The sequence below is a fragment of the Grus americana genome, chromosome 12 (assembly GCF_028858705.1).
Source record: "Grus americana isolate bGruAme1 chromosome 12, bGruAme1.mat, whole genome shotgun sequence".
NCBI classification, from domain to species: domain Eukaryota; kingdom Metazoa; phylum Chordata; class Aves; order Gruiformes; family Gruidae; genus Grus; species Grus americana.
Genome location: NC_072863.1, coordinates 616,344 through 643,436, shown reverse-complemented (window position 1 = coordinate 643,436; position 27,093 = coordinate 616,344). Strand labels below are relative to the sequence as shown.

Genomic DNA, 27,093 nt, shown 5'->3' with positions numbered 1-27,093 from the left:
TGGCACTGAGTGATGAGGATGAACATTTCGTCAGTCTGCTGCACACCCATACCCCCCAAATCCATAAGGTTAGGGTTCTTCCTCTTTTTAAATTGCTCTTTGAAGGAAAAATGAATCTTGTCCTCAGAGGGAACTGGCAGACAATGCTCTATAAAAAACAAGGGTGAACGTGAAACGGTAGATCAAGCTAAAGACTGACAGCCAAAACTTCTTCCGCAGGTTGAAGGAAGCTCTGAGGAAGGCTCAGCGCAGCCCTCCCGACAGGACGGCGAGGACACGCACCCCAGCGTGCTCGGGAGGAGGAGGAGTTCCCCAGGAAAGAGGCTTCTAACCACGCAGACAAGAAGATCCGGGGAATACGAACGTGTTTATGACGGCAGATGCCCTGCCTTCAAAAGAGATGGAAGAACTTCCCAACGAGAAGATGGGCCCCAGAGGTGCTGTAGGGCCAGAAATGAACTGCAAGCCAGGGCACGATGGAGAGGATGAGCTGGGGGAGGAAGGCGGCAAACCAGAGGTCTCTGACGTTTGGCTTCCCTCGTGCCTATTTTCTGGGAGCCAGGTCCATAAATCCCACCTCCAAAGAGGAAACCTATACTCTGTAAGTGCCTTGGAGACAGACAACGTACCCCTGAACAGCCAAGTCTGTGCATTTAGCCCTAATTCACACAAATGACCCATCCCCCTTTTGCTGGGTTCAGCACCAACAGGACGAAGCCGTCGGAAACGCCAACGTCCGCGGCAGAACCTCCCCGTTCTGCTCGCCCCGCCGCGACGCTGCGAGCGCTGCCTCTGCCCGTGCAAACCAGCGCCGAAGCGCTCCGCAGGCAGCAGTTCTCATCCAGGACTGGCTTTCCCTTCCCAACGACTATCAGCTCCCCAGCGTATCTGGGGAAAGCATTTGCTGCGCCTAATATTTGCTATGAGAAGGATTTTGGTGCATTTGTTCATTACCTTGCAGATATGTTCACCAAAAAAAAAAAAAAAATATTTGTGAAAGCTTTATCAGTGTTTAAGGAAAAGTATTTGAACACAACAGTTTTGTTGTTACGGGACTTAAAGTTTCCTTTCTGCTTGTCCACAAAATCAAGTTCTAAAAACACAGTGGCCGACTTTTCTAAAAGAAATCACTGCTTCCAGTTTCTGAGTTGAAATGCCTTGAAACCAAACTGATTTTCAGAAACCAGATACCTATCATTTCCTGGAAACCTCCCCACTCCAGGCATCTTAGATGATGTACGATCAAAACCAGCGTGAAGAAAACAAATGCAAACCCAATGCCACAATATGTTGTTAAATTTTTAGCGTTGGCATAGTATGAAGAGACCCAAATGAAGATACCTTCTACAGAGAGAAATCATAGCAAAAGTAAAATTAAATTTACTGATGACTTGAAAAAGATCAATGCATAACCTTTTTCTTGTGAATAATCTTAAAGCAGCACAGTTTGGAAATAAATTCCTTATCTTGTCTCTTGACGCAGTGCTGTGCCAGAAGGCTAGCTATCTTCCTAAGAGATCAGCAGCTGAGCACCTCGCACGTTACCACAAACTAACATTTCCAATATAGGCGAATACCCATTTTGTATCCGGAGACGTTCTTGTCTGGAGAATGGCAAGAGATGCACAGTTCATTGTATCCTTACAGCTAAAGCGCGAGTCGGAGAAGGCAGCAGATTTGAAACAGAAAAGCAGGCGAGCGATGGCCAGGAGCCCCGTTAGCCCCAGGGAACGGCAGGTACGCAGAGGTTCTGCAATAGCTCTAGGAAAGAGGTCCCTCTCCGTGCGAGGGGGCGCGGGATTTCACCTGATCCCCCCTGCACCGAGTTGCTAAAACGCGAAGGCTCTTCGCCCGCCTTCCCGTCAGCAGAGCCGCAGCCTGCCCGTGCCCTTCGGCTGCGCTGCTCTGGCGCGGCCGCTCCCCGTGCACTCCCAGTCCCGTTATTTCTTACGGACTGATTGCCTAACGGCTTCCCGAATGAACTGAAGACTTTCCATTTGCTGCCAGTTAAAACGAGCTTTAAACTAACGTGTCTGAGCGCTGACCTAAAGTAACTGTAACACCTTCACTGTATTTACATACATGGGAAAGGGAAAACACATACTCCTTCCACTGACCTTGAAGTGGACAGATTTTAATGGATTTAATTAGATTCTTTACCTCTGTGTTTCAGCAGCTTTCTTGGCAAGCCGTGGTTATTTAAACTTTTCCTTCCAGGGAAACCAGAGTTTGATTCTACCTTCTCCTACGTGGAATTTCAAGTGCACAGGGTCCAAAGGGCTGCACACGACATTTTCTCCACTGGACAGACGCTGGCATTGCTACTGCGGGCACGCCGGATTCGGAAATGCTCCCACCCGACCCACGCTCGTTTTTAGGATATCACCGAACCCGCACCGGAAGAAGTGCCGCAACACCTTGCTGCATGTTAATCACTCTTGGTATAGCGGCGATGTTCGATGCAGGATGCAAGGTTAACAACCACCTATTAACCAGTATTAATCTATGGCCAGTGTTACCAGGCGGAGGCTATCCCCGTTACAGGTGCGGGTCCCCCCTCCTCCCACCAGCAGCAGCCAGCGGGAAGGAAAACCTTTGCACCTTTACATTGGTATTTATCTTAGCTCACGCAGGGCTGCTTAGGCTTAGTTAAGCCGATGCTTGTGCCAGATATGCTTCGTTAACGGGGAAAGGGGAAGGGGGCTAACACTTCCACCCTTCCTGCGGCCCTCCTGAGGACCACGCAGCACTTCCAGCAGCCACCCGACGCCTGCTGCGGGGCTGCCCTGCGGGGCAGGGACAGAGCGAGGTTTGCCTGCTCGGCACCAGAAACCCGCTGAGACGCGCTGCTTCGGCTCTCGGCCTCGGGCAGCGTTCCTCCTCACCGCCGAGCAGGCTGTGCCGCGGCACTGCAGCGGCCGGTCGAGCCCTCCGGTCTGCTCCCGTTGCACCTCGCCAGCAACGGTGTTCATTAAACAGCCTTCAGTCTCCCAACAGACCGCGCCAAGATCTTTCTGTTTTGATAAAAGGAACTACATCCTGCTGGTTTAAATTGCTTGCGGTTGTTTTCCCCACTACTTCTCCCCCCGCCCGCATTCGCCCACGTCCCCCCTTCTCCTGAGCCCGCCGAGCACCAGGCTGCCTAGCCAACCTGCAGACCTGGGAACCGCAAACCAAAATATAATTTCAATAAATTATAGATAGCAAACTACCTCTGGCTGCGGGGTAGGATTCTGCAAGTTTACCCAAAAAGCGAGGCGGCCCGGCGCTGCCAGCTGCGCGCATCCCTCGCCCGGCTCCGGGGAGGCACCAGCGCCAGAGCAGGCAGAATGCGGCCTCGCAGCGGCAGCTGGACCGCTGCCCGAGCGAAGGGGCCGCGCAACCACCGCCCGGAGCACCAGAACAGCAACGGTGCTGCAGTTGTTTATTCCTTTCCTGGAAAAGAGCAGGAGAATGACTAAGCGGCACGTTTGCAGTTACTGCTGTTGAACCCCGGCGCTGGCATGTGTCAGGGAACGGCTGGAGAAAGCCAGGGAAAACAAAGTGGCTCTGCCTCTCGCCGCGGGGACGGTGATGCTGACGGTCAGGCCCCACAGGACGGGGAGGGCAACCCGGCAGCATCCCACCGCAGCGCGCCCCGGCAGGGCTCCGAGGAGAGCTGGGCTCCGTGAGGGACCCCCTGGCCTGCGGAGGGGATGTGGTCGTACGGCAGCCGCCCAGAGAGCGGTGACTGCTCAGACGTACGAAGACTAGAATTAATTTTGCCCAGATGCTGCCGCTGGCAGAGCGGGTGCCGGCCCCGGGAGGCAGCGGTGCAGCAGCTGGCATCGCCGTGCCACCACGCACCGTGCAGGTGCAGTGCAGGAGTGTAAAAGCCTTTGACACGGGGGTGGTTACGATGAAAAATGTTGTTGGAAGCACTCCCCTTTTCCATTAGCGCTCCCGCAACTCTACAGCCTCAGCCCCCGGATAGCCGGTCAGGTTTGGTGGTGTCTCCGTAAACGTTTCTGAAGAAATCTTGATGTCTGGTGTAGATAAGCCAGAAGAGACAGCATGACTTGTCTCTGGCTTGACAGGCCACATGAACCTTTTCTGACTCAAGAACATAAGAAATAGAATGGGCTATTCTGCATTTAAGCGTATTCAGACTAACAGCCCTCCTGGACCACTGGTCAAGCTGTTTCCAGGGGAACTGCTAAATTTCTGGGAACATCAAACATCTGACTACATTTCATCACCAGGTTTCGGCATATAGTGCCAAACTTATTTTGCCTCAGTTCCCTCCTTTGGTCAGGTCACCCCGCACATGAACAGCAGGAGCCCTCTTTTCTGTGGCATTTCCTGCGGAAGAGGAACAGGGTGAGGAAGGCAGCTTGGTATCGTCCCCACATCCCACTCTCGGGATGCTGGAAGGTGAACTGGATCCCGCTAGACCCAGAGTGACCTCAGCCTTCTGTAACTTCACTCACTCACTTGGCAGGATTACAACATGCGACAGGCAGCGTGTTACAAGCTGTTAAGCTCTATGCTGAGAACCAAGGAGCGTATTCAGTGAAACACACATATCATCAGGATGTTTTCATTTGCAGCACCTGATAGCTATTACCGCTCGGAAACTTCCCGACTGTAACGTACTCCCATATCACGACTATGACTGCATCGTAAATATATTCCAGCAGCCTGTCGCACAAGAGCAATCCGACTGCTAGGAAAAACCCCTTTGGGATTTTTGTCTCTCTCTTTTGCTATTTTACAATTAATTGGCTTGTGAAATACAAAAACGGTGAGGAAGGATTTCTGCTGTCTCTCAAGCCTCAGCTCCACCCAGCCTAGTTTCCCCCATCTCACTCTCGCATCACGAAGCGGCACGCTTCTGGGGAATTTACCCTTTTCACCACTTCATGCGGGTGATGGGACGGGGCTAACGCTCGTTCAGAGCAGACTTCCGCGGGTCTGGTGGGCGCAGCCCTGGAAGTGGAGCCGAACCCCCGCAGGGAGAGCGGGAAGAGAGCAAGACCCCAAACCCCTGCCCAGCGCCAGCCCTTCCCGCGCAGGGAAGCAGACGCGTGCCTACCCAGCACTGCGTGCTGGGGGCTATCAGCGGGGACAGACCCAAAAGCACACGTTTCTGCCTGCTTTGTCACGCCTTAGTCACCTCTCCCATCAACCAGCCGCCCAAAGGAGCCAAACCTGACGCTGCTCGGTGCTTTACCGAGGTATCGCACAGCCAGGCACCCCCAAGGATGCTCCCCCAAGGAACCGCGTGACGGTGGGACACAGGCTGCAGACCGTCTCCTTCGAAAGCCACCCCAGGTGACGCACGCAGGGGACTTCAGGAACGTGCCAGGGAGGGGACGGGATGCGTTGGGGTTTTAGCTCACCTGGCAAGGCCTTTGCCCACTTGACCACGTAGACCAGCTGCCTCTCCCCGAGCTCGTTCAGGCTGGTCAGCAGGTTGGAGAAGGAGTCTGGCTGGCTGTTGTCGTGGCCGGCACACACCACGCCAGGCTCAATGGCCTCCAGGACGTTGAGGAAGATGGGCTGGCACTCATACCCATCAATGTGCGTTATCACCATCTTGGGAGCTTGCTCCTCTGTGGGGCTGGACGAGCTGGCTGCATCAGCGTCGTCTTGTGTCTTCAGGTTACCCAGCTTCTTCAGCTTGCGGGCTGTGGAAATGGCACATTTTAGTGTGAGACTTAAAAGAAAAAGCTCGAGGCTTCTTGGCCTCCAGCTCCACCACGTATATGTATGAGAAAAGGGGAACCAATGGCCAGCAGCAGCTAGTCCTTCAGCGCACGCCGCCCACAGAGGACCTCCCCTAAGGACAAAAGGGAGCACACGCTGCGGAAGGAAATCCATTTGCTCATTAATCTTACATGGAAAAGAACAAGCATCGGTTACATCCTCAGCCACGACCGGCCTCACATTAACTCCCACTTAGAAATGGAGAGGAAGAACTGGGGAAAAGAGAGAAGAGTGGCTCGATTCAAACAGCTACTCACATGCAAGTAAAAAGGGAACCAATGCAAGCAAATAAACTCAGTAGATAGACACGTTCCGGGGAAAACAGCCATTGTGCTCAGATGCTCAAGCGGGATTGTTCCATCCCAGGCCAGAGTGGAAGCAGGCTGCAACCAAGAGAAAAGCCTTCTCGCTGCCCGGGGCTCCTGCAATGCCTCCTGCCCTATAACCAAGCTTTCTCAGCTGGGTTGCTACTCTGCAAATATATTATGGAAAATACATTTTAAAAGCTAGCAGGTGGTTCCACGGCTGTTTCCCTGGAGTCTCCCCAGCTAGCCCACCGAGGAGGAGAAGACTCGAGCAGAGGTGGCCTTGGTCTGCCGGCCAGCTTGAAGAGGAACCTCAGCAGCGTGGGGTAGGGACTGCAGGCAGCCAACGACTGTGGCCAAGTCACCGTGACGAAGTGTCTCTCCTGTGCACCTAGCTCTTAATTACAGATGCCACTCTGCTAGCAAGATACACCAGGAGCTTCAGATGCGTGACTTCAGAATTCTTTGAAAGTCAGTGTTCACCTAATCTGATATCTGCATGACGGTGTTCAGCACGACACGGGTTGGCAGGCCACTGCAGATGGGAACAGCTTTCACCCCTTACTGACTCCAAAAAACCCTAATGAATTAGAGAAAAAAAAGCCGATCGTTTAATTCAAGCAGAGTGTATAACATCAAACCAACTGTCCTTGGGGGTTTGGCTCCTTCATTACATGATACTTATCTCAAATTTCCTTTCAGCTGTAATTAGAAAAATAAGCAGCGAAACATAAAAATGTCAAGTTAAAGTGCAGCTTTGTAAATCAATTCAAAACACTGATCTTTAAGTCATGTACTTTGGATGATCTACTGTATGAGCAATTAAGACAGGCTGCGCTGTAAAAAAAGGAGGAGAAAAGAGTAATAAAAATAAAAGAGAGCAACAGGAACACAGGGCTGCAGTGCAGCCTGACATGCTCCAGCCATCGCCGGCGCGGGTGGCAGGCCACCAGAGCATCCAGCCTCCCCTCTCCCAGCCCTCCCGAAGCCGCCAGCAGCACGGGCAGCACCAGGACCCGGCAGGATCCCCACGCTCTCCTCTCCACCCCCGGAGAGCCGATCCCCAGGACAGGTACGGCACAGCTCTCCCTGGAAGCTGCACTGGAAGCTGCACGGAGGGAGAGGAGCGCGGAACGCTGACCCTGCGTTTCCCAGCACCCGAGGGTTCATTCGGGAAGGAGGGACCTGTGCTGACTCCCGGGGCACAAACCCTGTCCCGTGGTGTGCTTGGCACTGGGCCTTCAGAGACGGCACTGCTGCCAGGACAGAAACGCTCCCAGGCTTAAAAGAAGAACTAAAAACCAAACTGTATCTTCCAAAGATGAATAATCAATGCCCATCGGGTCCTGCGCGTAAATGGAGCCAAACCCACACTGTGTAAGACACGCATGGTTTGGTTTAAATGTGGGTTTGTTTTTTTTTTTTTCCTTACAATTGAATTATCTAATACTAAAAGAAGTTGAGTGCAGTGGGAACACAAGCACCCAACCATGCTGGCTCTGAGACTGCAGCTGTAAACCAGACCCCTCCGTGCTGGAGAGCAGCAAGGCGGATGATAACCGCTCTGATGAGAGCAGCCCTGCGTCCGCGCTGCCCGGGAGCAGTTGCTCCTCAGAGCACTGAAATACTGATGTTACTAGATGGAGAAAGGCTTCCGAGGTAAAGAGTAGCTAATATTGAGTCACCTGTGCAAAACCCCCATTTGGGGGTAGCTCCTACTCAGCAGTTACTGGGAACAAAAACAGAAATAAAAAAAGACCTCTGTTATACTTTTATCCTGGGATGAGCCAAGCCAGGAGCGTGCAGCGTGCTTCTCCAAGCCAAGGCGGGATGAGCCCCAGCGCACGTGACTGGAAACGCGCGGCGTGCTGGCCGGGCTGTGACAGGGACGATGGCACTCGCAAGCCTGGAAAAGCAGCAGCTGGCACAGCACGGCCCCCGCTCGGCGTTAACTGAGAAAATACCGTACGCGTTTGAAAAAAAGCTTAGGGGACGTAATCAGATGGCATCACAATAAAAAATTCACCAGTGCAGAACCCCCGGGGAGCACGCTGCAGAGCGATTATCAAAGCGACACGCATTTTAAGCACTTTAACCTGCCCGCCCTCCCGCCAGGCGTTTCTGAAGCTCGGGGCTCCAGCACGGATTTTCCAGGAGTGCTGGGACCCGGAGAAGTTCGGGGGGGGCCGGGAAGAAAACTGCTTTTGCACTGGCAATGACAGAGAAACCCTGCCAGCCCCAGGCACCGCACGCTGATATCCTGTTCTTTCAACTTCTTATTAACATCGACGTGTGGCTTGTCGAAACCAGCTCCTGTCAAGCCATCACTCTTTTCTGGCACGATAATTTTAGTTGATAATTATAATAGTACTGGTACAGCAGACATGTTTAAGAGATGTCAGTCAGTTTGGCCCATATGAATTAAAAAACCTCAAATGATATAAAATCAGCCGGTACAGCTGAATGATTTTAAATCACCCAAGTGACACATCTCAAAAGTAATTATAAATGTTGGAACAACATCAGACAGGTTTGTTTCTTACGCGGGTTGTTCACGGCCCTTTGCTAGTGAATGTCTACATTCATTCCAAGGAGAAAATGAACTGTTTCTACTAAAAAAGTCTTTATGACAACACAAAGATGGGAAAACAATAATGAACATTAAGGACTGATCGTTGGACAGACTGACCGAGGTCTGCGGATAAGCTCAGTCTATTAAAGCGAAGTCCGTTTCCCTGGAAGTAGATATACCGAGCAACTGAGAAAGTGAGCCAGGTTCAATGAACGCCGAACTCCACCCTCGGCAGCCTCAACTCGCACCAAAACCCGACGGACAAACCCAGGGGCCTGAGCTGGCAGCGTGGTTCAGCGGACACCGGACTAACCGGACCCCGCGCGCGCAACGGAGGAAAACGCTGGCCCGGAGAGCACCTTACCGCCGCCTCTCAGCGCTGATGCTGCTGACACCGGGAAACTGGGATTATTACTCACCGTACGAGGGAGGCGTTCGCAAACTGCAGGAGCCGTAAGAATAGTAAAGGCTAGGCAAGGCACCTTGGAGCAAGGAAGGAACCGATTTTACCTAGGTGGCTGTGCAGCACGCTAAAGGGTTATTCAATCACAGCCAACAAATACCCACTGCGGGCACAGAAATTCAGTAAAAGTAGTTTTTTCAATCTAGCGAGCAAAGACGTAATAAAGATTCAGTTGCTGGAACTCAAGGACAGACAAGATGAAAAATAAGGTACATCTATCACTACACCGAACGTAATTAACTACTGCAACTGCGTGGCAAAATGTGTGTTAGATTCTCCGCTGCTGGGAATGCTTACATCGACATCAAACGTTTTTATAAGACATGAGCTCTATTTTATCCACAGCAACGGGACCGGAATTAGGACTAAATACAGGTATGACTCACGCCTTGGGCTTTCACAGGCCATCGGCAGTTACTACAGTTTTCTAGCCCTACCATCGATGATACCAACTGAATTCTGCATGTTTGGGAAGTTTTGCCCCAAGACAGGGCCCACACGGAGCGCAGTCATGAGGCTGAGGTGCACAGCAGAGCTGTTGGCCGAGACATCCTGCAGCGCAGGCGGGCTGCCAGCTCCGGCCGCGGGCAGAGACGCTTGGTTCTCACAACAGGAACAGCCTACGGGACCTCGCACGCCAAGATGAAAATGCACTGCCGGCAAACAAACAGGAGGTGCCTTAAATCCAGAGCTCGGCAGCGCAGCAGGAGCTGTGCTGGCTGAGCGATGGGCAGGATCCGGACTGGAGCAGGACAGAGGGGTGCGGATGCCCGTGTGCGCAGCGGGGGCTGGCGGGATCCGTGCAGCGCGTGTGCGGCAGCACGCTTCCCATGCACGGGGGCTGGCGGGATCCGTGCAGCCGTGCAGGCACCTGTGCTCGCAGTAGGAACTGGTGCTGTGGGAGAGGCAGGACAGTGCACCAGCAGAACCAAGCACACAAAACCGGCGTTATCGCTTTTTTTTTTTGCCTTTTTTTTTTTTACTTTTTTTTTTTTACTTTTTTTTTACTTTTTTTTTTTACCTTTTTTTTTTTTTCTCTCTTCTCCTTTTCTTGGGCTTTACAGTGTTGATCAGGAGAGAAGATTCTGTTTAATGGATTTCAGCTTGCAGGTCAGAGTGATCTCAATCAATAATGAAGTGCTTCGACATATTGCTATTCTGCGCCAAAGCAGAGGCCTAAATAAGGTATTCAGTGTGTCACCTCCTCCTCCCATTAAACATACTGAGAGCCTCAGGTCTGCTGGTCACAGGGGCTCTATTATACCCTACAAGCGACTGGTAATTAACAGACAGTTAAAATCAACTGTTTGGAGCTTGGAAGCATTTTCAAATGCTCAAATGGGAGAAATAACTGTGGACAAACTCATAGCATGCATGCTTTTAACAATTGCCTTTAAACCGACATTCAAAACAAATGTAAAACAGACCAGGCAGAACAGGTCAGGGTGACCCAAAGAGCCTAAGGAAAAAAAATAGGGGGGGGCTATCAGCATTAGCATTAATTTTGTCAGCTTGTCCTGCAGAAGAAGGTTACACTGATGTACGTCTTCTCTTACTTAAGGAAATGTCACCAGAAATTAGCAGTTAAAAACAAGAGCGTGCTTGTTCTGGATGGCATTATGAAGCGGGGCTGGCTGCAGAGCAGGGAGCTGGGTTTGGCTCCTCACCCCTGTCCCCCAGCATCCCCACGGGCAGGGCATCGGGGGGGACCGGACACCTCCCGGGGGGCTCCCAAATCGCGGTGTGCCTTGGCACGCGCCCGTACGCCACATCGCTCCCGAAGCGCCGCAGCAGCAGCGGCAGCAGCACCCCGACAGCTCGCCTGCAACGGGGCGAGGGTGTAAGTGCGGTCAGAGCCAGCGCACGGGGCTGACATCGCGAGGTTTTAGGACTCCATTACCTTTTGGGACGTTTGGTTTTTCTGCTTGTTACCAGGAGGAAAGGCGCAAGCTGCACGTCGCTGCATCACCCCCCCGCCCCAGGAGCTGGGTCCCCACCGCTCAGACTCGCTACCCGCTGCTGCCAAAGCAGCCGACCTGCCGACCGGGAGTGTTTGTCCGCGCCTGAGCCGTTACCACTGTTCTGGGGAGAAATAAATTTAAAGCCACTGTGCCCCAGTGAGCCATAAACCAGAACTTTTTCAGTAGCACGTTCTTCAAGACAAGGTTCCAGCAGCCCAGGAGCTCCGGGAGGCACTGCCCATCCCCGCAACAGTGGAAGTCTTTAAACTAAAATGTTGGCACATCTAACTAGGCAGGGCTCCCCCGCTTCCCTCTGCGCTTTCCTTTCTCTATCAGCCGTGACTCCCCTCCGCTTCGCTCTCGGGGGCATTGTCATCGTGCGTCAGATCCATCAGCCCTGGTTTTCTGGGTGTTTTCCTCCTCACTCTCATATCGAGTGAGCTCAAAGATGAGCCACCCAGTGATCTACATTGTAGCTTCTAGAGTTCGAGCGAGCAGAAAACGTCAGATTTTGGATACTCTGGCAGGTTTTGGTAGAGCTACAGCTATTGGAACAGAGACAAACGGTAACGAGGACCTTTACCAGTGATACAGGAGCAACTGCCATTTGGCGAAGAAAAATACCGGGGCTGTAATTTTATAAAGAAATATGCCCCTTTCTGCCTGGGAAAAATCGTCTTAAAATGGGAGTGCTCTGTTCAAAGAGGCTTTGGTCTGAGTGAGAATCCAGCTCACCCGGCTGTTTACATTTTTTCAGATTAACAAGGTTTTAAATTAAGGAAAAGAATGTTTCCTGAGACTCAAACAAAAATTTAATGAAATTCACAGTTTTGGTATTAGAAACCTGCAAAGGTTTCCCGAAGCTCATTACCCTCCATCAGCCTCATTTTTCCAGCCCTTTACTGACTATTAATATGCCAAGTACACCCGTTACCTGCAGGGTTAGCCCGGCTGCCCCGACCCATCACAAGGACCCGGGGACGTTACTCAGACAGTACCTCCGAGAGTCATCCCAGCCTCGTAGCACTTCCGCAGGCGGCAGGACGGGCAGTTTTTCCTTCGGAATTTGTCGATGGTGCAGTCGTTCCGGCTGGCACAGAGGTATTTCTGTTTACCTACAAACATCAGAGGAAACAGCAGATGGGTGGTGGGTACCGATGAGACCAGGTTTGCAAGGAGAAATGGGCTCACGCTTTCCCAGTATCACCAAGGTCACTGGCATCACTGGAGGAGAGGAGAGGAGAGGAGAGGAGAGGAGAGGAGAGGAGAGGAGAGGAGAGGAGAGGAGAGGAGAGGAGAGGAGAGGAGAGGAGAGGAGATCAGTGCTGGTTTCCCAGTTCACCCCTCAGCAGAAAATTCTTCCCCGTGAGGGTGCTGAGGCCCTGGCACAGGGTGCCCAGAGAAGCTGTGGCTGCCCCTGGCTCCCTGGCAGTGTTCAAGGCCAGGTTGGATGGGGCTTTGGGCAACCTGGGCTAGTGGAGGGTGTCCCTGCCCACGGCAGGGGTGGCACTGGGTGGGCTGGGAGGTCCCTTCCAACCCAAACCGGTCGGGGATTCTGTTCTACGACAGTAGCCTTCCCTCTACAACCACAACTCTCTTTACAGTGCTTTTTGGGCTGAATTATTTTTTGTGCCACCCATCAATACTAATTGGGCTTGGTGTCTGCAGGTTACAGACATCGGGCTTGGGGAACCGATTGCACGGGGAGCTGCCGCCGTGCGTCTCATGCTGGGCTGGCACCCATCACCCTGTCCCCTGGGCTGCCCGCAGAGCCAGCCGGAGGAAACCCCCCTGTAAGGGAGACCCTGCGCAGCAGCAGGTTTAGGGGGGCTTGCACAAAATTCAGAAGTTACTTATTGTCAGAGTAACCGGTATCTTAGACTCCCCTTTCCACTGGTTTAGAGCACAGCTGTTAGAGCTCCAGATTTCAGCTTTTACTTTACTGCCTCATTTGCTAGACATGCCAAGAGTGAACTTTCCTTCCTGACTCATCATTTGTTTTCTTGTCAAGTCTAAACACGTTTGCTGGATCAGGATTTATCTGATGTTCTTCATACCACTCCAAACTAAACCGGTCTCAGTAAATAATAGAGCTGTGTACCTCAGACTCTGCATAAGCAGCTTACATGGGAAGTCAGTCTATATCCAGCTTAACCTTTATCATCCTGCAAGGGTTTGCTTTCTATATTCTTACAGGAATAGCCCTTGGGAGTCATCAGAGATCCATTAAAAGGACGAGGTTGAATCTAACCTCTTAATGTACCAGTTTGGCGAGAAATGCACCGGTTTTGGTGCACTGATTTAACAACTCCCCACCTCCCGCCCACACATCCACAACTTCTGAGGATATTAGAATCAGAAAAAGCGGCAAATTTTTAGCAGCCCAGTCTCGCAGACCTCACTGGCACCGTCTGTTGCTTCCCCATTGCCCTCCCCGCTCCGGGGAGCAGCTTTGTTTCCTGCGCCCTGGGGAGGGCTGAGCCCACAGCCGGTCCCACCGTCAGCACCGCACGGCCGCGGCTTCGCCAGCTGCGAAATCCCACCTGCAGCCTCTCATCACAGCGTCGCAGAAAAGTCATTATAAGGCTCGGTTATAATCAGCTCCTTCTCACGCTGTGTGCGCACGGGGCTACACCAACGGGCTGAAAAAATACCATACGTTTCAACTTCTTAGAATTGTCCCCATTAAAAGCCGATTACATCATCCCCAGTTAAGACTGGAGACATAATGGGGCACGAGCGCATTACCTGCAGCACATGACACCTTGCTAAATCCTTTTAACACCATTCTCATCAGCACTTCTTCTCATCCCCCTCCCTTTGCTCGTTACCAGTGTTAAGGACACTTCGTCAAGCCTCAGAAGCAGCGATTACACCAAATCCCAGAGAACACAAGCACCGTCCTCCCTTTCAACAGTTCATTGAGGAGGATGAGTAATAAACGTCAGCTGAAACTGGGTTACTTGGAGTTATTTTTGTGCTATGGGAAACGAGTGCTGAGGCCATACTCTCTCCGCTCGATCTCTTTACGTGCATATATCGAACATGATGGATGCCCTGCTTTCTCAGGCACGGGCATGGAGGGCTGTAAGGAGATTCTGTTCTCCTTCCCCTCCAGCTGCACTGCAGGATTCCTGTCTCATGACAACGTCTGACGTTGGGATGCTCCAGAGCCCACCAAAACTACCACGCGTACAAACCGGCTGGGGTTGGGACTACTGGGAAGGCTCAAGCCCAGCCCACGGGGCCAACTCGGCCGCTGCAAGCAGTGCTGCCCCGGGAGCATCCACACAACCCTCCTGCTCTCCCCCGGCCCGCCGGCTCCTGCTCCTTCCCTACCTCACCTCCCTAGTCTAAACTACAGCATCTTTGCAACAATAATAGCTCAAAATCCTTAAAAAGGTCAAGCTTCTCCTGTGAATGGTTTTAGTAAGGGAAGGTGGCATGTTCACTGCCCGAGACCCCAAGGATGCTCCAGGGTCAGGCACAGCTCTATGTAAATTCCCGTGCCAAGACAGCAACACCCACCAGCCCCGGCTCCCTCCTCTCCCCCCAGCTCCAGGCAGCGCCCTGACGTGTGGGCTCGTCCCCCACCCCACTCCGTCCCCCCGGGCACCCCCGGGGACCCCCGGGAGGGGATGAGATTTGGGAACCGGGTTCGAGCCTGGCTCGGTGAGACAGCCGTGCCGTTTCCCTTCAGCAGCACCCGCCACCTCTGGCACCGCTGGGAAGGGGCGCGGAGAGGGAGCGATCTCCCACCAGCCGAGACCAGGCAGGTGCCTCCGTGTCTGCGGCCCTCCCGGATCACTGTGCGCGAAACGGGCACGTGAGAAGAGGCTCTAGGACAACTCTACCTCCCTGCTGATGGGCTCGGATGAATGCAAGCTTTTAAGTTGCAGTCAACAATTCACCCCACGGTCATGGTACAGTGATTTTGCTGAAATAGCGAGGGCCTGCTTCCTGGTTCACAAAATAAACTCTTTGGGGCAGGAACCGATTTTAACTGTACATGCATAGTCTAGCACTGTTTATTTTAAGCTGTTAGCCATTAACAAAAAGGGAGACAAATGGTGATGCAATGGCTATTCACGAACCTGCTTCTGCTCCGCATGAGAAGAAGCTGCTTGCTCATCCTGTCCTAATTCCTGGGGATGTAGAGATTCCCCTTTTAATTACTGGAGAAACCCGGTGCCCTCATCACTGCTATCCCCAGCTGGGGGTACAGTTTGTGAAACGAAGCCATGACCTGGGAGAGGGACCGCACCGTGTCGCTGCCTCGGTGAAGCCAACCGTCCTGATCCGCCTGCGCTCGCCCCATCCACCGCGGAGAACCGCTACGGCCGGGACGCCGTGGACTGACACACCGTCGGACCAAGCATCTCCGGTGGATACGCCAGCAACAGCAGCTCCTCTGCTCCTTCCGCACCGGTGCACGCCGTCCCTGGTCTCCCAGCTGGGAGCACGCAGTACTTGACACGGACCCGAACGGCTGCGTAACCTGAGCACAGCACGGGCGTACGGAGGAGAAGGTGCCACGGGCTGTAAAAGCCCGGAGAACAAGGAAGGGTGGCTGGGATACAGACGGGTTCCGTCTCAAGTAACTTCTCATGTACAGAGACCTGGTTTTAATTCCAGGATAATTTACTCTCTTAATTTAAGAACAAGCTGAGACATTTGCAATCAGCTGTTATCTTATTTAAAGATAAATGCACTGTTTTTTCTTTTATTGAGTTTAACGTTTGAATGATTTTTTTTCTGTTTTTCTTTCCAGCAAACAATAGAGATGCTTTCTCATATTGCTCCAAAGCAGAGGCTCTTGCTTTGCAAACCTGCGAGTGCAGGTCTACGCTTTGAACACACTCTCCTGTTACACCCTGGTCCTGCTCCTTGCAAAGCCGATCGCCCAGGCTGTCTTTACACCGGGGGTGCTGGCAAGGCATCAGCCTCAGGTATAATTACGCAGCTGCCGACACCGCAGATGTATGCCTAGAGAAGACCCCTCTCCTTCCCTGCCGGTTCAGACCCGGCTTGACGTGCACGTGGGTGAGAAGTGAAGTTACAAAGGCACTCGGCACCGCTCTGCTGTGTCAGAGCAGCACGGGAATCCTAGGTCAGCCTGTACGGCCGAGGCTCTGGCAGGCTGCTGCGGTTCCCCCTTCGCTGCGCACCACGAATACGCTGCCGTACCACCGCCCCCTTCGCTGGGAACCCCCCCCGACGGCCCCGGCTCCCCCCAGTGCCACCTCACACCAGGCAGGAAGATGCTTCTGCCATCGCCGAGTCCTCCTGCTCATCACCTGGGACTGCAGTGAACGTGAGGAGCAGAGGAGAAGAGCAGTTCTCCAGTCGGGACTACAAATAAAGACTTACGGAGAAGGATTAGTTGCTCAATCCAGAGAAGTTATTTAACTAAAAGCCTGTTGCCACATGAATTGTGGCACCTAGTGTAGCTTTCTCTTCCAGAAAGCAAAGTAATCTATACAAATGCCTGGAGTAAGATTTACGATTGTGAATTGAATAGGCATTAAATGCCTTTTGGATGAGAGACATATCCTCATATTTCAGGGCACAAGCCAAATTCTAATCCTTGGGGGATAAGGCCAAGCTTTCCGAGAAAGCGAATCCCCAGGGTCTCACGTAACCGCAGGGTCTCCAGCGCTCTGCTGTAAAAACAACTAAGCCACCACTAATGAACTACCTTTGCAAAGTCATTTTCTTAACAGTCACCTGCATTTATGAGAAGACTAACGAAAACAAAAGGAAAGCGTCCAGCCATGGGCACAGTGCAGGCTCCAGCACCGGCTCAAGGTCTTTCTGGGGCAGCGACTCGGGCAGGCTGCGGCAGCCGGGAAGGCAGGCTGGCTCTGCGGGAAGAGCAAGGGGGAAGCTCTCCAGGGAGCCAGCGACCATGGTCTGCAAGGGAAAACGACAGCTAGCCAGAGAAACGCACGCATGGAGGTTACAGACGCTGGCGAACTAACAGCACGGGCAGATAACAGCTCCGTACAGAAGACAACCTAGCAAGAAGCCTGGAGCAAGCCAAGGCTAAACGACGAGCTTTGAAAGTAAACAGCTCTGGGACTGGCCAAATTGAAACGGCTTTATTTTAAGGATGGTCATATCCAGCAAGCAAAAATGTTTTAATTGCTCAGCTCTCTGGCAACAAGACAAACCATAATGTTTTAACTCCTGAGTCTGTTGGAAGTCAAACTGTCTGCTTCAGCCTCCAACCAATGTCACATCTGACTCTTCACTGACCGATGGCCGGCTCGAGCACGGGCTGAAGCAGCGAGCAGCTGCCAGTTAGCAGCACAGCACAGAGCTGGCACCCCTCAGGGCACCCAGCGGAGCGGGTGCTGACGTACCGGGTCACCCACGGAGAAGCATCGCTGTGTCAGGCTGGGGGGAGCTGGTCCGCGGACGCCACGGGCAGGGAAAAGCAATCCCACCCGGCAGGCAGCACGGGAGACAGGCAGCAGGCTGTGCCAGGAGGGCCTGAGCTTTCAAAGGTCTGGTTGTTCCACCTTCTGCTCTTCCCACAGACTTTTAAGGCCAATGATACCCAAAGGGTGGTGAGAAACCCACCACCGAAGCAGAGGCATCACGGTGCTGCAGCACCATGGGAGGCTTTTGCAGACGCGACTCTTTTGCCTACCATCCGATCAGCCTCGAGAAGGGGAAGAAAGCGTTTTAAAACATGGTGATGGTCTTTGAAAATGGTTCACTTTAACTTGCTGTCATCTTGAAAACTGGCAAGGAACCGTTGAGCTGGCCCAGAGACATTTCTCTGGTGCAAGGCTAATCCTCAGCAGGCCAGGATGCGGAACAACAATCCATATGGAGAATGACTGAAAGAGAACCAGAACAGACTGCACAGCAGTCTGGCTGTTAGCCCTCTAGGAAATTTGCCAAATACTGTGTTATTTTTTAGATTTAGCTCTCCGCTATTTAAAGGCAGTCCCGTCCCACCAGGAATACAGCTGAAGGTGTCCCAGTCCTGCGCTGCCAGCAACACTGCACGGAGGCAGCTCTGAACTGGCCAAAGTGGCCATCAGACCTCAAGCGAGGGACGAGGAAGGTCTACAGTTTTTCAGGGAGGGATGCAGGGGACACAAAAACGACTCCCTTCCTGGATGGGATGGTACCACAGGAACCCCTGGACTGCCAATCGATGTGGAAGTGTGTCGTGTTTGATGCGTTTTTCCGTTTCAGGGACAAGTGTGGTATCACGAGGACCAAACCCTCCAGTCTGTAACTCATCCGAGCCATCCAAACCACGCGAAGTGATGCCCTGCCTACGTGTGTCGAGTAAACACAAAACCTGTGCTGAGGTGGATGCACTTTTTGTTTACCAAACCTTTGCTGTTGTAGGAGGAAGAGGAATTAGGAGTCCTCCTCGCTGGCAGGCTGCGAGCACGTCTGGCAGCAGAAGAGCAGCAGTGCTTCTCGCCGGGGCAGCGAGCCCCCACCCCTGGATCCCTCAGCGCTGGGACCCCAGAGCGGGGTGACAGAAAGGGAGAGGCAAACGCCAGGTTTGATGACAAAAGTGAGGCTGGCCATCGTGCAAGTGAGGAAGTCCACATCAGAGCTGAAGAATCTGCAGGGCGTGTTTTAGAGCTTGCCTATATATAACCTGGACATCTTGAGAGGATCTATAAATCAAGAGAGTTGACAGAAAGAGATCAGGAAAATATTCATGCCTTTGCTGTTAACTCTTCCAGCATCTTTCTGGAAGAACCAGTTGGACATAAGCTTGAAAAAAACCCCAAAATTGTCAAACGTTTTATCAAAGCAGGAGTGATCTGCTGTACTGGAAACCACACGAATCCCTCAGCGTGTTTCAAAAGGGAAGAGGAATCAGTGTCGTAATTTTTCCTTTTAAAAATATCTTTTCCCTTTCTAATCCCTTAGAAGCCAGCGTATGTCTATAAAACTTTCTTCAATATCTGCATTACTGTCAAATAAGTTCAGTATTATATTAGGCAAAGAATACGATAACAGAAAAACCACGTGTCTAGCTGCTCTCCATTCCCTGCGAGGCGATCTGTTTGTGCTCTCCCCAGTTCCCAGCCCACTGCCCCTCCTGCCCCTCGGAGCCTGACGGTTTGCACCAGCGACACGAAGGCAGCGGCGGCACAAGAAAAGTTTCCTTTTCTCATCAGAGAAGCTTTCTGATCTGCCATTGTAAAGAGCGTCCAAAGGTGACCTAAGGTTTTCAGAGGCGCATTTTATGGACTTTAAAACATGAGAACACACTGAAATATCAGCTTTCAGTATTGCTCCTCAACTTTAAGAAGGAAAGGTCCGGCTGGAAAATCACTAAGAGTTAGGGTAGAAATCATCACCTACCGCTACCCCGCATTCAGAGGAGTCTGATTTATTGTCCCTTCCCCGAAATAAAAACTCTATCCGTGTACCTCAGGGTAACATAAGATGAAACCTCACACTCAGGCAGGTCCCCCCCACCGCCGCCGCTCCTCACCGCAGACGCACTCTGCTCCACGGTCTCGTCCAGGGGAAAGGCAAGGGGCTGCTGCCGCCCGATCCTAATGCAACCCAACATTTCCAACCCTCTGCAAAACCTCGAGGCTTAAAAACTAAGAAGAGGCATAAACACCCTTTAAATTAATGATATAACACAATGAGGGGAGGGAGCACCACCACAGCACTAAGAGCAGCGCGAGCAGCCCAGGCTGCCTCCTCTCCCCCCGCAGACACCCCACGGCCCCATCCGCACGCCACGCAGGACGGAGCCCACCCTGCTGTGAAAGGAGGACCACCGCTCCGGGACTCGCCAGCTGACACGGGGCATTTCATCAGCAGTTTATCTGACAGAGGGAGCCAAGACTCCACTAACTATAAATCAACAATAACTTGCTGACTTAAACAAGCATCTGTTATTTACTCTGGCTGCACAAGGCAATCCATTCGGCCTTACACAGAATCGGTGTCTAGCAAAGAGACATGTCTGTAAATTATTTACTTGGAAAAATATGCCAAACATTATCTATTCATATTATTTGACTGTCCCATTATGGCAACAGGATGCTGTTGTCCTCTATGGCACAGCCCCGATTCCTCCCTGACCCACTGCTGGCAAGTTCACTCCTGGCACGCGTGGCGAACGAGGGAAAATGTGACTCCGAAAACACGCAGCATAATGCTACAATTAATCAAGAATCAGTGCTCTGACAACGGCAGGTGAGCACCCATCGGTTCGGGACCTCCGCTCGACAGCGGGATGACGTGAGGCGCAGGACGGGAGGTCAGGGCGAGACAAGCCGGAGGCAGAAGCCTCCATCCCTGCCACTGGCCACCGGCTGGGAGCGCGGTGCCTCCCGATCCCGGGGGTGCCACGGCTGCCAACGGCGTGCCGGTGCACCGAGTAAATTACGTTAGCACCGAGGAAGAATGATGCTTTGTATTGGTTCATCCACTCCAGAAAACAAGTCGGATGTGTGATTTACAGGCACGTTACATTACCAGACAGGCTTCCACAACAGGGACTCTCATCTGCTGCCAAGGAATCATGACTCCTAAGTGCAGTTAGAAAACAGACATTGCTGACCCACAGCCCAAGGAAACAGCTGGGCTAGGTCCTTCTACAAGCTGATTTCCAAGGAAAGATGGTGGAAAGACCTTGCTGTTGAGAGGGAACATCGGGGCTCACACTTACCCCTGGAGAGCCTGGCACTACAGAGCTGGACATGAAGGAGAAGTTGTGTTCTCAAGGGTTGGGGAGAAGGATCATGGACACCAAGGCCAAAGCACAGCTCTTGATGGACAGATGGTTCTGCCATACTGCAGGTATTGAGAGAAGTGACCCTCTGAAAGGGGTACAAGAGGGGAAAAGCATCCCCTAAATTTGGGCTGGGTCTGAGATCACAGGAGAGCTCATGGGAATTTAAAGCACCCTTCAGAGTCAAGAGCAGAAGCAGGAACTGACTGCTCTGGGGTCTCCCTAGGTCACTAAGATAATCGGGCATTGAGAAGGATTGTGATTCAGCAAACCGGTTGGGCTACTTTTTGAGGGCAATCTCTAATGTGGAATGATAAACATAGGACAAAGAAACCAATTTATCCCTGAATTTTCTCCTTTACTAGTTTAAGAGACCTTAGAAACCCCCCACACCTTGTCCCCACCACTCTTGCCTCAGTCCCCTTGGCTTGGCAGGCTCCCCAGAGCAAGGCTGCTTAACCTTGTTCAACAGGAGGAAAATGCCACGATGCTGCAAATGACTCCAGCACTTCTATGTTAATGACTTGACTGCCAGCGAGAGAACTTGTCTCAGTGGCACCTGACTCGGGCTACTTCGGTAGAGAAAGCCAATGCTTGGCGGTGGGAGCGATTTTCCCTCCTCTCTCTGTAGGCATTACCTTCAGCCGCCCGTTTGAAGAAGACTTTGCAGCTACCACAAGTGAGGGCTCCATAGTGGCACCCAGATGCTTCATCTCCACAGATCAGGCAAGTCTTCTGAGGTGGAAAGTAATAGTCAATGGGCAAGACGTGGTCACGGCCAGTCTCCAACCTGCAGCGTAAAACAGAAAGAAAGCAAGGGAACGGGTCAGCAAGTGAGGTGAGGGCGAGCTATGGGTGAGCACAGCGGATGGCACCTGGGAGAACGTTCATGGCAAAGCCCAAAATTTCGGTGATGGGACAAGCCAAGCGCTGATCAGGAAGGAGGCAAGCAACGACTAAGCCAAACCTTGCTCTGGCAGCGCAGAAGACCATGCTGGGTGCCCCTCCTGACATTGCCCCTAGGAGCAAGGTGTGCCAACGTGTGACAGAGTACAGGCACGGTGACAGCACAGCCGAGAAAGAGAAGGTGACTGGCACTGGCTGTTGCAGCGTTCATGTAATTTTGGCTTCAATAGCGAGGCTGGTACATCAAAAAAGGACTCTGCATGCTCATCAAGTTACGTGATCCCACTCCATTAAGGTTGTTGTTGTCACTTCACTACAGATTAATTTATCCTTTTGATTCTTAATTTAAACAAATTAATTTTTCCTAAGCTATCAAACTCCCTGAAGCTATTCTTTTCTTCTAGCTTGTTTTCCCCCCATTCCCCCTTTCAATACCTGGCAACGGCTGGACCGAACCTTCTTCCAGGATGCCTCCTTGCTCATGCACATGACTACTAAAACCAGCCAGAAGCCTCTGGTGAAAACATAAAGCAGTTGCTGAGAACGTGTCCCAGTCGGCTCCTGTTTATACCTATCCCATGACCGAAGGCGCTGCCTCTGCGTCCCCCAGTCACACAGGGTACATTGGGATGGAGCCACCGAGATCCCTGCCCTGGGATGGCCCCGTGGGCAGAGCACAGCGCTGGCAACCACCGGAGGGTGAAAACAAACCTCAGAGCCAAAAATAAAAGTCGCTGGGTCTGCCATATAATAATTATGATTAAAGGCTGGAAGTGGATCACTGTGCATTATGGAGCTTCACGTTTTTGCACTCGCCAGCTCAGTGGTCTGGACGACCCATTTTGGGGTTTCAGTCCAGAAACCTGGAAACAAGGATGGGGATGGAAACCAGCTGTTAGCAGGGGCAGAGCACCGACTCCCACGAAGACCTGGGACCGCTTTCCCCAACGCCCAGTGTTGGCATAACCCGGCTCAGGTTCTGCTGGGGGAGCACGACTTGCCTCCTGCAGCCCTGGGACAGCCCAGGCAGGTGCCGAGCACAATGAGAGGACTGCGGCGGTGCCGGGGTGCTCAGGAGGCAGAGCTCCCCACCTCCACCCCTCCTGCCACTCCACGGCCAGCACGGCCCGCAGCACGCATGTGCTGCAAACGTGGGACCCCGCGAGCCGGGACCCTGGGGGAGGACGGCACCGCCAGTGCCGCGCCGCACCGCGCCGCCCGCGCCAGGCTGAAGCAAGGTGCCAACCAGCCGCGTCCAGCACGGCATCGAGACGCACCCGGAGCCAGCCCTCCTCTCTGACCACACGTTCCTCGTGCTTCCCTCCATCCGCCTGCCCAAACCCTTTTCTCTCGGCTGGTACCTGTCCTGCCGCCTCCCTCCCGACACGCTTGCTCGATCAGATCTATGGAGAAGCCGCTTTTTCGGAAGGCATGGCAGCAGGAGAGGTGCTTATCAGAATCACAAGTCAGCGCGTGTCCAGGCAGTATAGGGAGCAATAGCATTTTAAGTTATTTGCTGAAACTGGCTTTTTGTCAAAGCACCAGATGAGGCCATTAGCTTCTAACAGTCAGTAGGTCACTGCAACTTTTTGCTCAAAATTAAATCTGCTTTTGGTTTCTGGTATTGTTTGAATGCTTGCGGGTGAGCTCTTAGAAATCAAATTATATTAAGAGCAAATGTGACAGTGCTGGGACTTCTTGGAAAAAAATCTTTATACTCAGAAAAGCCCCATTTGGGGCCACAGTGTGAATAAGGCCCAGATCCACTGAAACAGAAAATAGCCCTGGGAGAGACGGCAGCTGGAACCCGTACCATGAATCTTCTGAAAAGTCTTGCAACTTTTAGAAAGAGGGGTCAAACACCAACACAGACCCCAGGGCAGGGGAACGCTGTCCTGCTTCTCAGTCCCCGAACTGCTGCCTGTGGCCAGCACCCCTCTGCGCTCTGCAAGCGAGGGGACATCTCACACGCCGAGAGAGCGGCTGGCAACGTGGAGGTTTAATTGAGGACAGATACGCACGTTGTCTGAGCTAATCACCAGCTTTTCCACCGAGGTGTCCATCGCTGCAGTAAGTTGCAATGCACGGCACCGCTGCCCTGCGCTTGCTGGGCTGGACTGCAGCAGGCACCGGGCCAGGTGGTCCCACACGGCCCCACACGGTCCCACACGGTCCCACACGGCCCCACACGGCCCCACACGGTCCCACACAGTCCCACACGGCCCCACACGGCCCCACACAGCCCCACACAGCCCCACACGGTCCCACACGGTCCCACACGGCCCCACACGGCCCCACACAGCCCCACACGGCCCCACACAGCCCCACACGTCCCCACACGGCCCCACACGGTCCCACACAGCCCCACACGGTCCCACACGGCCCCACACGGCCCCACACGGTCCCACACGGTCCCACACGGTCCCACACGGTCCCACACGGTCCCACACCACGGTCCCACACCTCTCCCATCTCTCTCCCACCTCCTCCTTTCACTATTGCCAAAACATCCTGCAACCTGGACTTGCACAAGCAGCAGCCCCAGGGACATCAGGACTTAAAACTACTTGTAGTGCAAGAGCTTAAAGAGCAATCACTGTTCAGGAGAACTGTGGCGAGGACAAGGATGCACTCGCGTAGGGGCAGCTGCCTGGTGATCATCTTTTGCTCGGGTATTTCCAATTCTGGTAATAAGAGCAGCTTCTTTAGTCCAAACTATCCATTCCCTTTTGTTCCGCTTCCCAAGAGACATAAATTAAACTGAGGAGAGCGAGCTTTTAAATGAGAAAAAAGTGTTTCCTCAAGAACAGATGAGGAACCAATATTTGACAGGTTTAAATCATACCATAGGCTGAAAAATACTTTCTGGTGCAGACAGGACTTAAGGACTGCTGCCGTCGTCGTACGAACAATGAGCCGGGACGCTTCATTTCAACCAAAGGCCACCCCCGTTACCAGAGCACCGGCGCGGGTTGCCTTTCCCCCAGGCCGGGGCTGTTTGCTGAGGTACGGCTGTCTTCTCCAAGCCCTTGAGAGGAAAGCATGGAACGGCACGGCCGCTGCTGAGACAAACCCAGGCTCACCTCCCTCCTCTGATCTTCCTGTCGGTTGTGGCCTTCAAGAATGCCGCTATCTTCTATTCCTCATGTAAGAGCTATGCAGATCCTGCCTAAATTGCAGGTTAATAACTGGAGCAGCAATTTTGTCCTCTGTTCTTAAGGCAGGAAACATTCTGAGTGGTTTCTCATCTTTTTAGCAGCAGCAATCAGACTCAGTGACTCATCTGTAGATGCTGCTCAACTATCCTTCCCTGACAATCTCAATTTCCAAGGCTTTTCTTGAATTACTGATTAAACAGAGGAGATACGGTCGGCTACAACATACCTGCCATAGTTAGGTCCTGATGCAATAAACATCTCCCTGCCTCGCGGTGCCCAGCATCCTGCCCGTCCTCCCGGCGTGCCCCCCCCCGGCCCCCCCGCTTCCCCGTGCCACGTCTGCACAAGCGCCCTACGCTGCACGGCCGTGGCACTCAGTCTGAGGTGCCACTGCGGAGCAGACGCTACGAAGAAATAACCAGCAGCACATATAAAAGCTTGGCTAAAAATGCCTTATTTATCCAGCAACGTCTAGATTCCAGCAGTACCAGACGTCTCCTCTAACGACCCGTTACCTTTTTTCTCCTCTCCATGGAATCAGAAATCTGAAAAGGGCTCATTTAGCTTTTCCCACGAGGCCTTCCCTATTCTTTGCACTATGTATTTCAGATAGGAAATGAGCAAAAGTGACTCTCACAGTAGCAGCTGTTAACAGAAGCAGGACCCCCAGAAGACCTTGGAGTATTTTTGAGGCTTAATTATTTAAAGCTGCAAAGTAGCTTAGCAATTAAAGCTTGAGAGGCTTTTTAAACAGCTTTTTAAATAGCTGCTTGCCCAGGAGAAGAGTTGTGCAAGCACAAACGTACCTTCTTGCATGTGTGTATCTAATGTACCTCCATACGTGCACCTGCCCACGCACGGTGCTGAGCAGAGCGTCCCAGAGGCAGCCGGGCTCTCCCCGCAAACCTGCGCCCGGCCAACCTCGCCCCCCGCCGCCCCTTTACGGGTGGAAATCAGAGGGAGCTGGCAGACTCTACACGTTAATCCTGGCTGTGAGACAGGCTCCTCCCGGGTGTAACGCTCCTGCCTTCGGATTTTGCCCAGGGGAGCTCTCAGCCCCCGCGTCCCGTCGTGTCCCATCGCGTCCCGAGATGGATGTTTCGGCAGCTGTGGAGCGGCTCAGCGGCTGGCTGAGCCCCGCGGCACCAACGCGATGTCCGGCTCTGTCCTGCACCTTCACCACCGGCAGCCACCATCCACAGAGCAGAAGGATTTGCCCAGGAACGCCCTTGATTTTAAAAAGGCACCAATCTGCCTTTTCTTTTTTATTTTTAGAGGGAAAATTCTAAGAAAAACTTAACTGGAAACGTGGGCAACTCAGAGCGAGTTGTGATAATGGTGCCTTTAACGATCTATTTTCCAGTTTCCAAGAGACCTTTTAAGGGTGTTCTCCAAATACGTAGGTAATAACACTGCAATAAGCCAAAAGGTGGCTTACGGAGCGTGGGGGCGTGCGGAGCAGCAGCTTTCTGGGCAGAGCCCCAGACACCCACCTGCACGGGGGTCCCAGCAGCAGCAGCAGCAGCGTTTGCAGCTCCTCCGCCCCTGCGCAAAGGACCGGGGGGATGGCTCGGCAGCAGGCTCACCGTGTGCCGCTCAGCAGCTTCCCTCTGAGCGCACGTTTTCACTCCGTCGGTACCTGCTGATTGCACCCGCTCCGCAGAGCCACAGAAATACTGAGGTGTGACCAGAACAAGCACCGAGCGCGCTGCGGAGGGCCGCAGAATACGCCACCATAGTTTGCACGATGTACGGCAAGCGTCACGCTGCCTCAGAAACCCAAAGCAGGGCGATAGCGCGGCGCGGGCAGACACAACTGGGGCGGCAGTGACGTCGGGCAGAGATTCCAGCCCTGGCGCGCGGCTTGAAGGCCAAGGTCAGGGCTGCTCACAAAGGAGCACGGCGGTTTTCGGGGAGGGGGGGGGAAACAACCTCGGTATCTCTCTTACGGCTACAGAAAGAATTTTACTGTCGTTTCAGAAGGGTTCTTTAAGGAAACAAATAGACTCTGTTGAGCTTCTGCCACATGCCAATATTTCTGTAGAGTAAGAACTACAATTTTGCAATACAAGCACTTGTTTGTCAAGTTAATTTCACCAAACAGCCCAGATTTCACAACACACCCAGAAAACCAAGAGTAATCACGGGTAAGAGAAAAGTCAACCACTTCTCATAACCCGCAAAGGAAGTTTCCATCTCCGCAACAGACGGCACACGCTACCCAAACGGAGCCCTGACACA

The 27,093-nt window shown here is 52.8% G+C and overlaps 1 protein-coding gene across 2 annotated transcripts in view; it reads right to left on the bottom strand.

Annotated features, from left to right (window-relative positions):
• The window catches only part of AR (androgen receptor), a 60,842-nt gene that overhangs the window by 9,942 nt on the left and 23,807 nt on the right, over window positions 1-27,093 (bottom strand). Inside the window, exons 2-4 of one of the 2 annotated variants that reach the window (XM_054839514.1) lie at window positions 21,427-21,578; window positions 12,048-12,164; window positions 5,382-5,669 (exon numbers count right to left, since the gene is read on the bottom strand). In XM_054839514.1, coding sequence (XP_054695489.1) covers window positions 5,382-5,669; window positions 12,048-12,164; window positions 21,427-21,578 — 557 coding nt within the window. The remainder of the gene's footprint in view (window positions 1-5,381; window positions 5,670-12,047; window positions 12,165-21,426; window positions 21,579-27,093) is intronic. The other variant, XM_054839515.1, reaches the window with a different exon arrangement.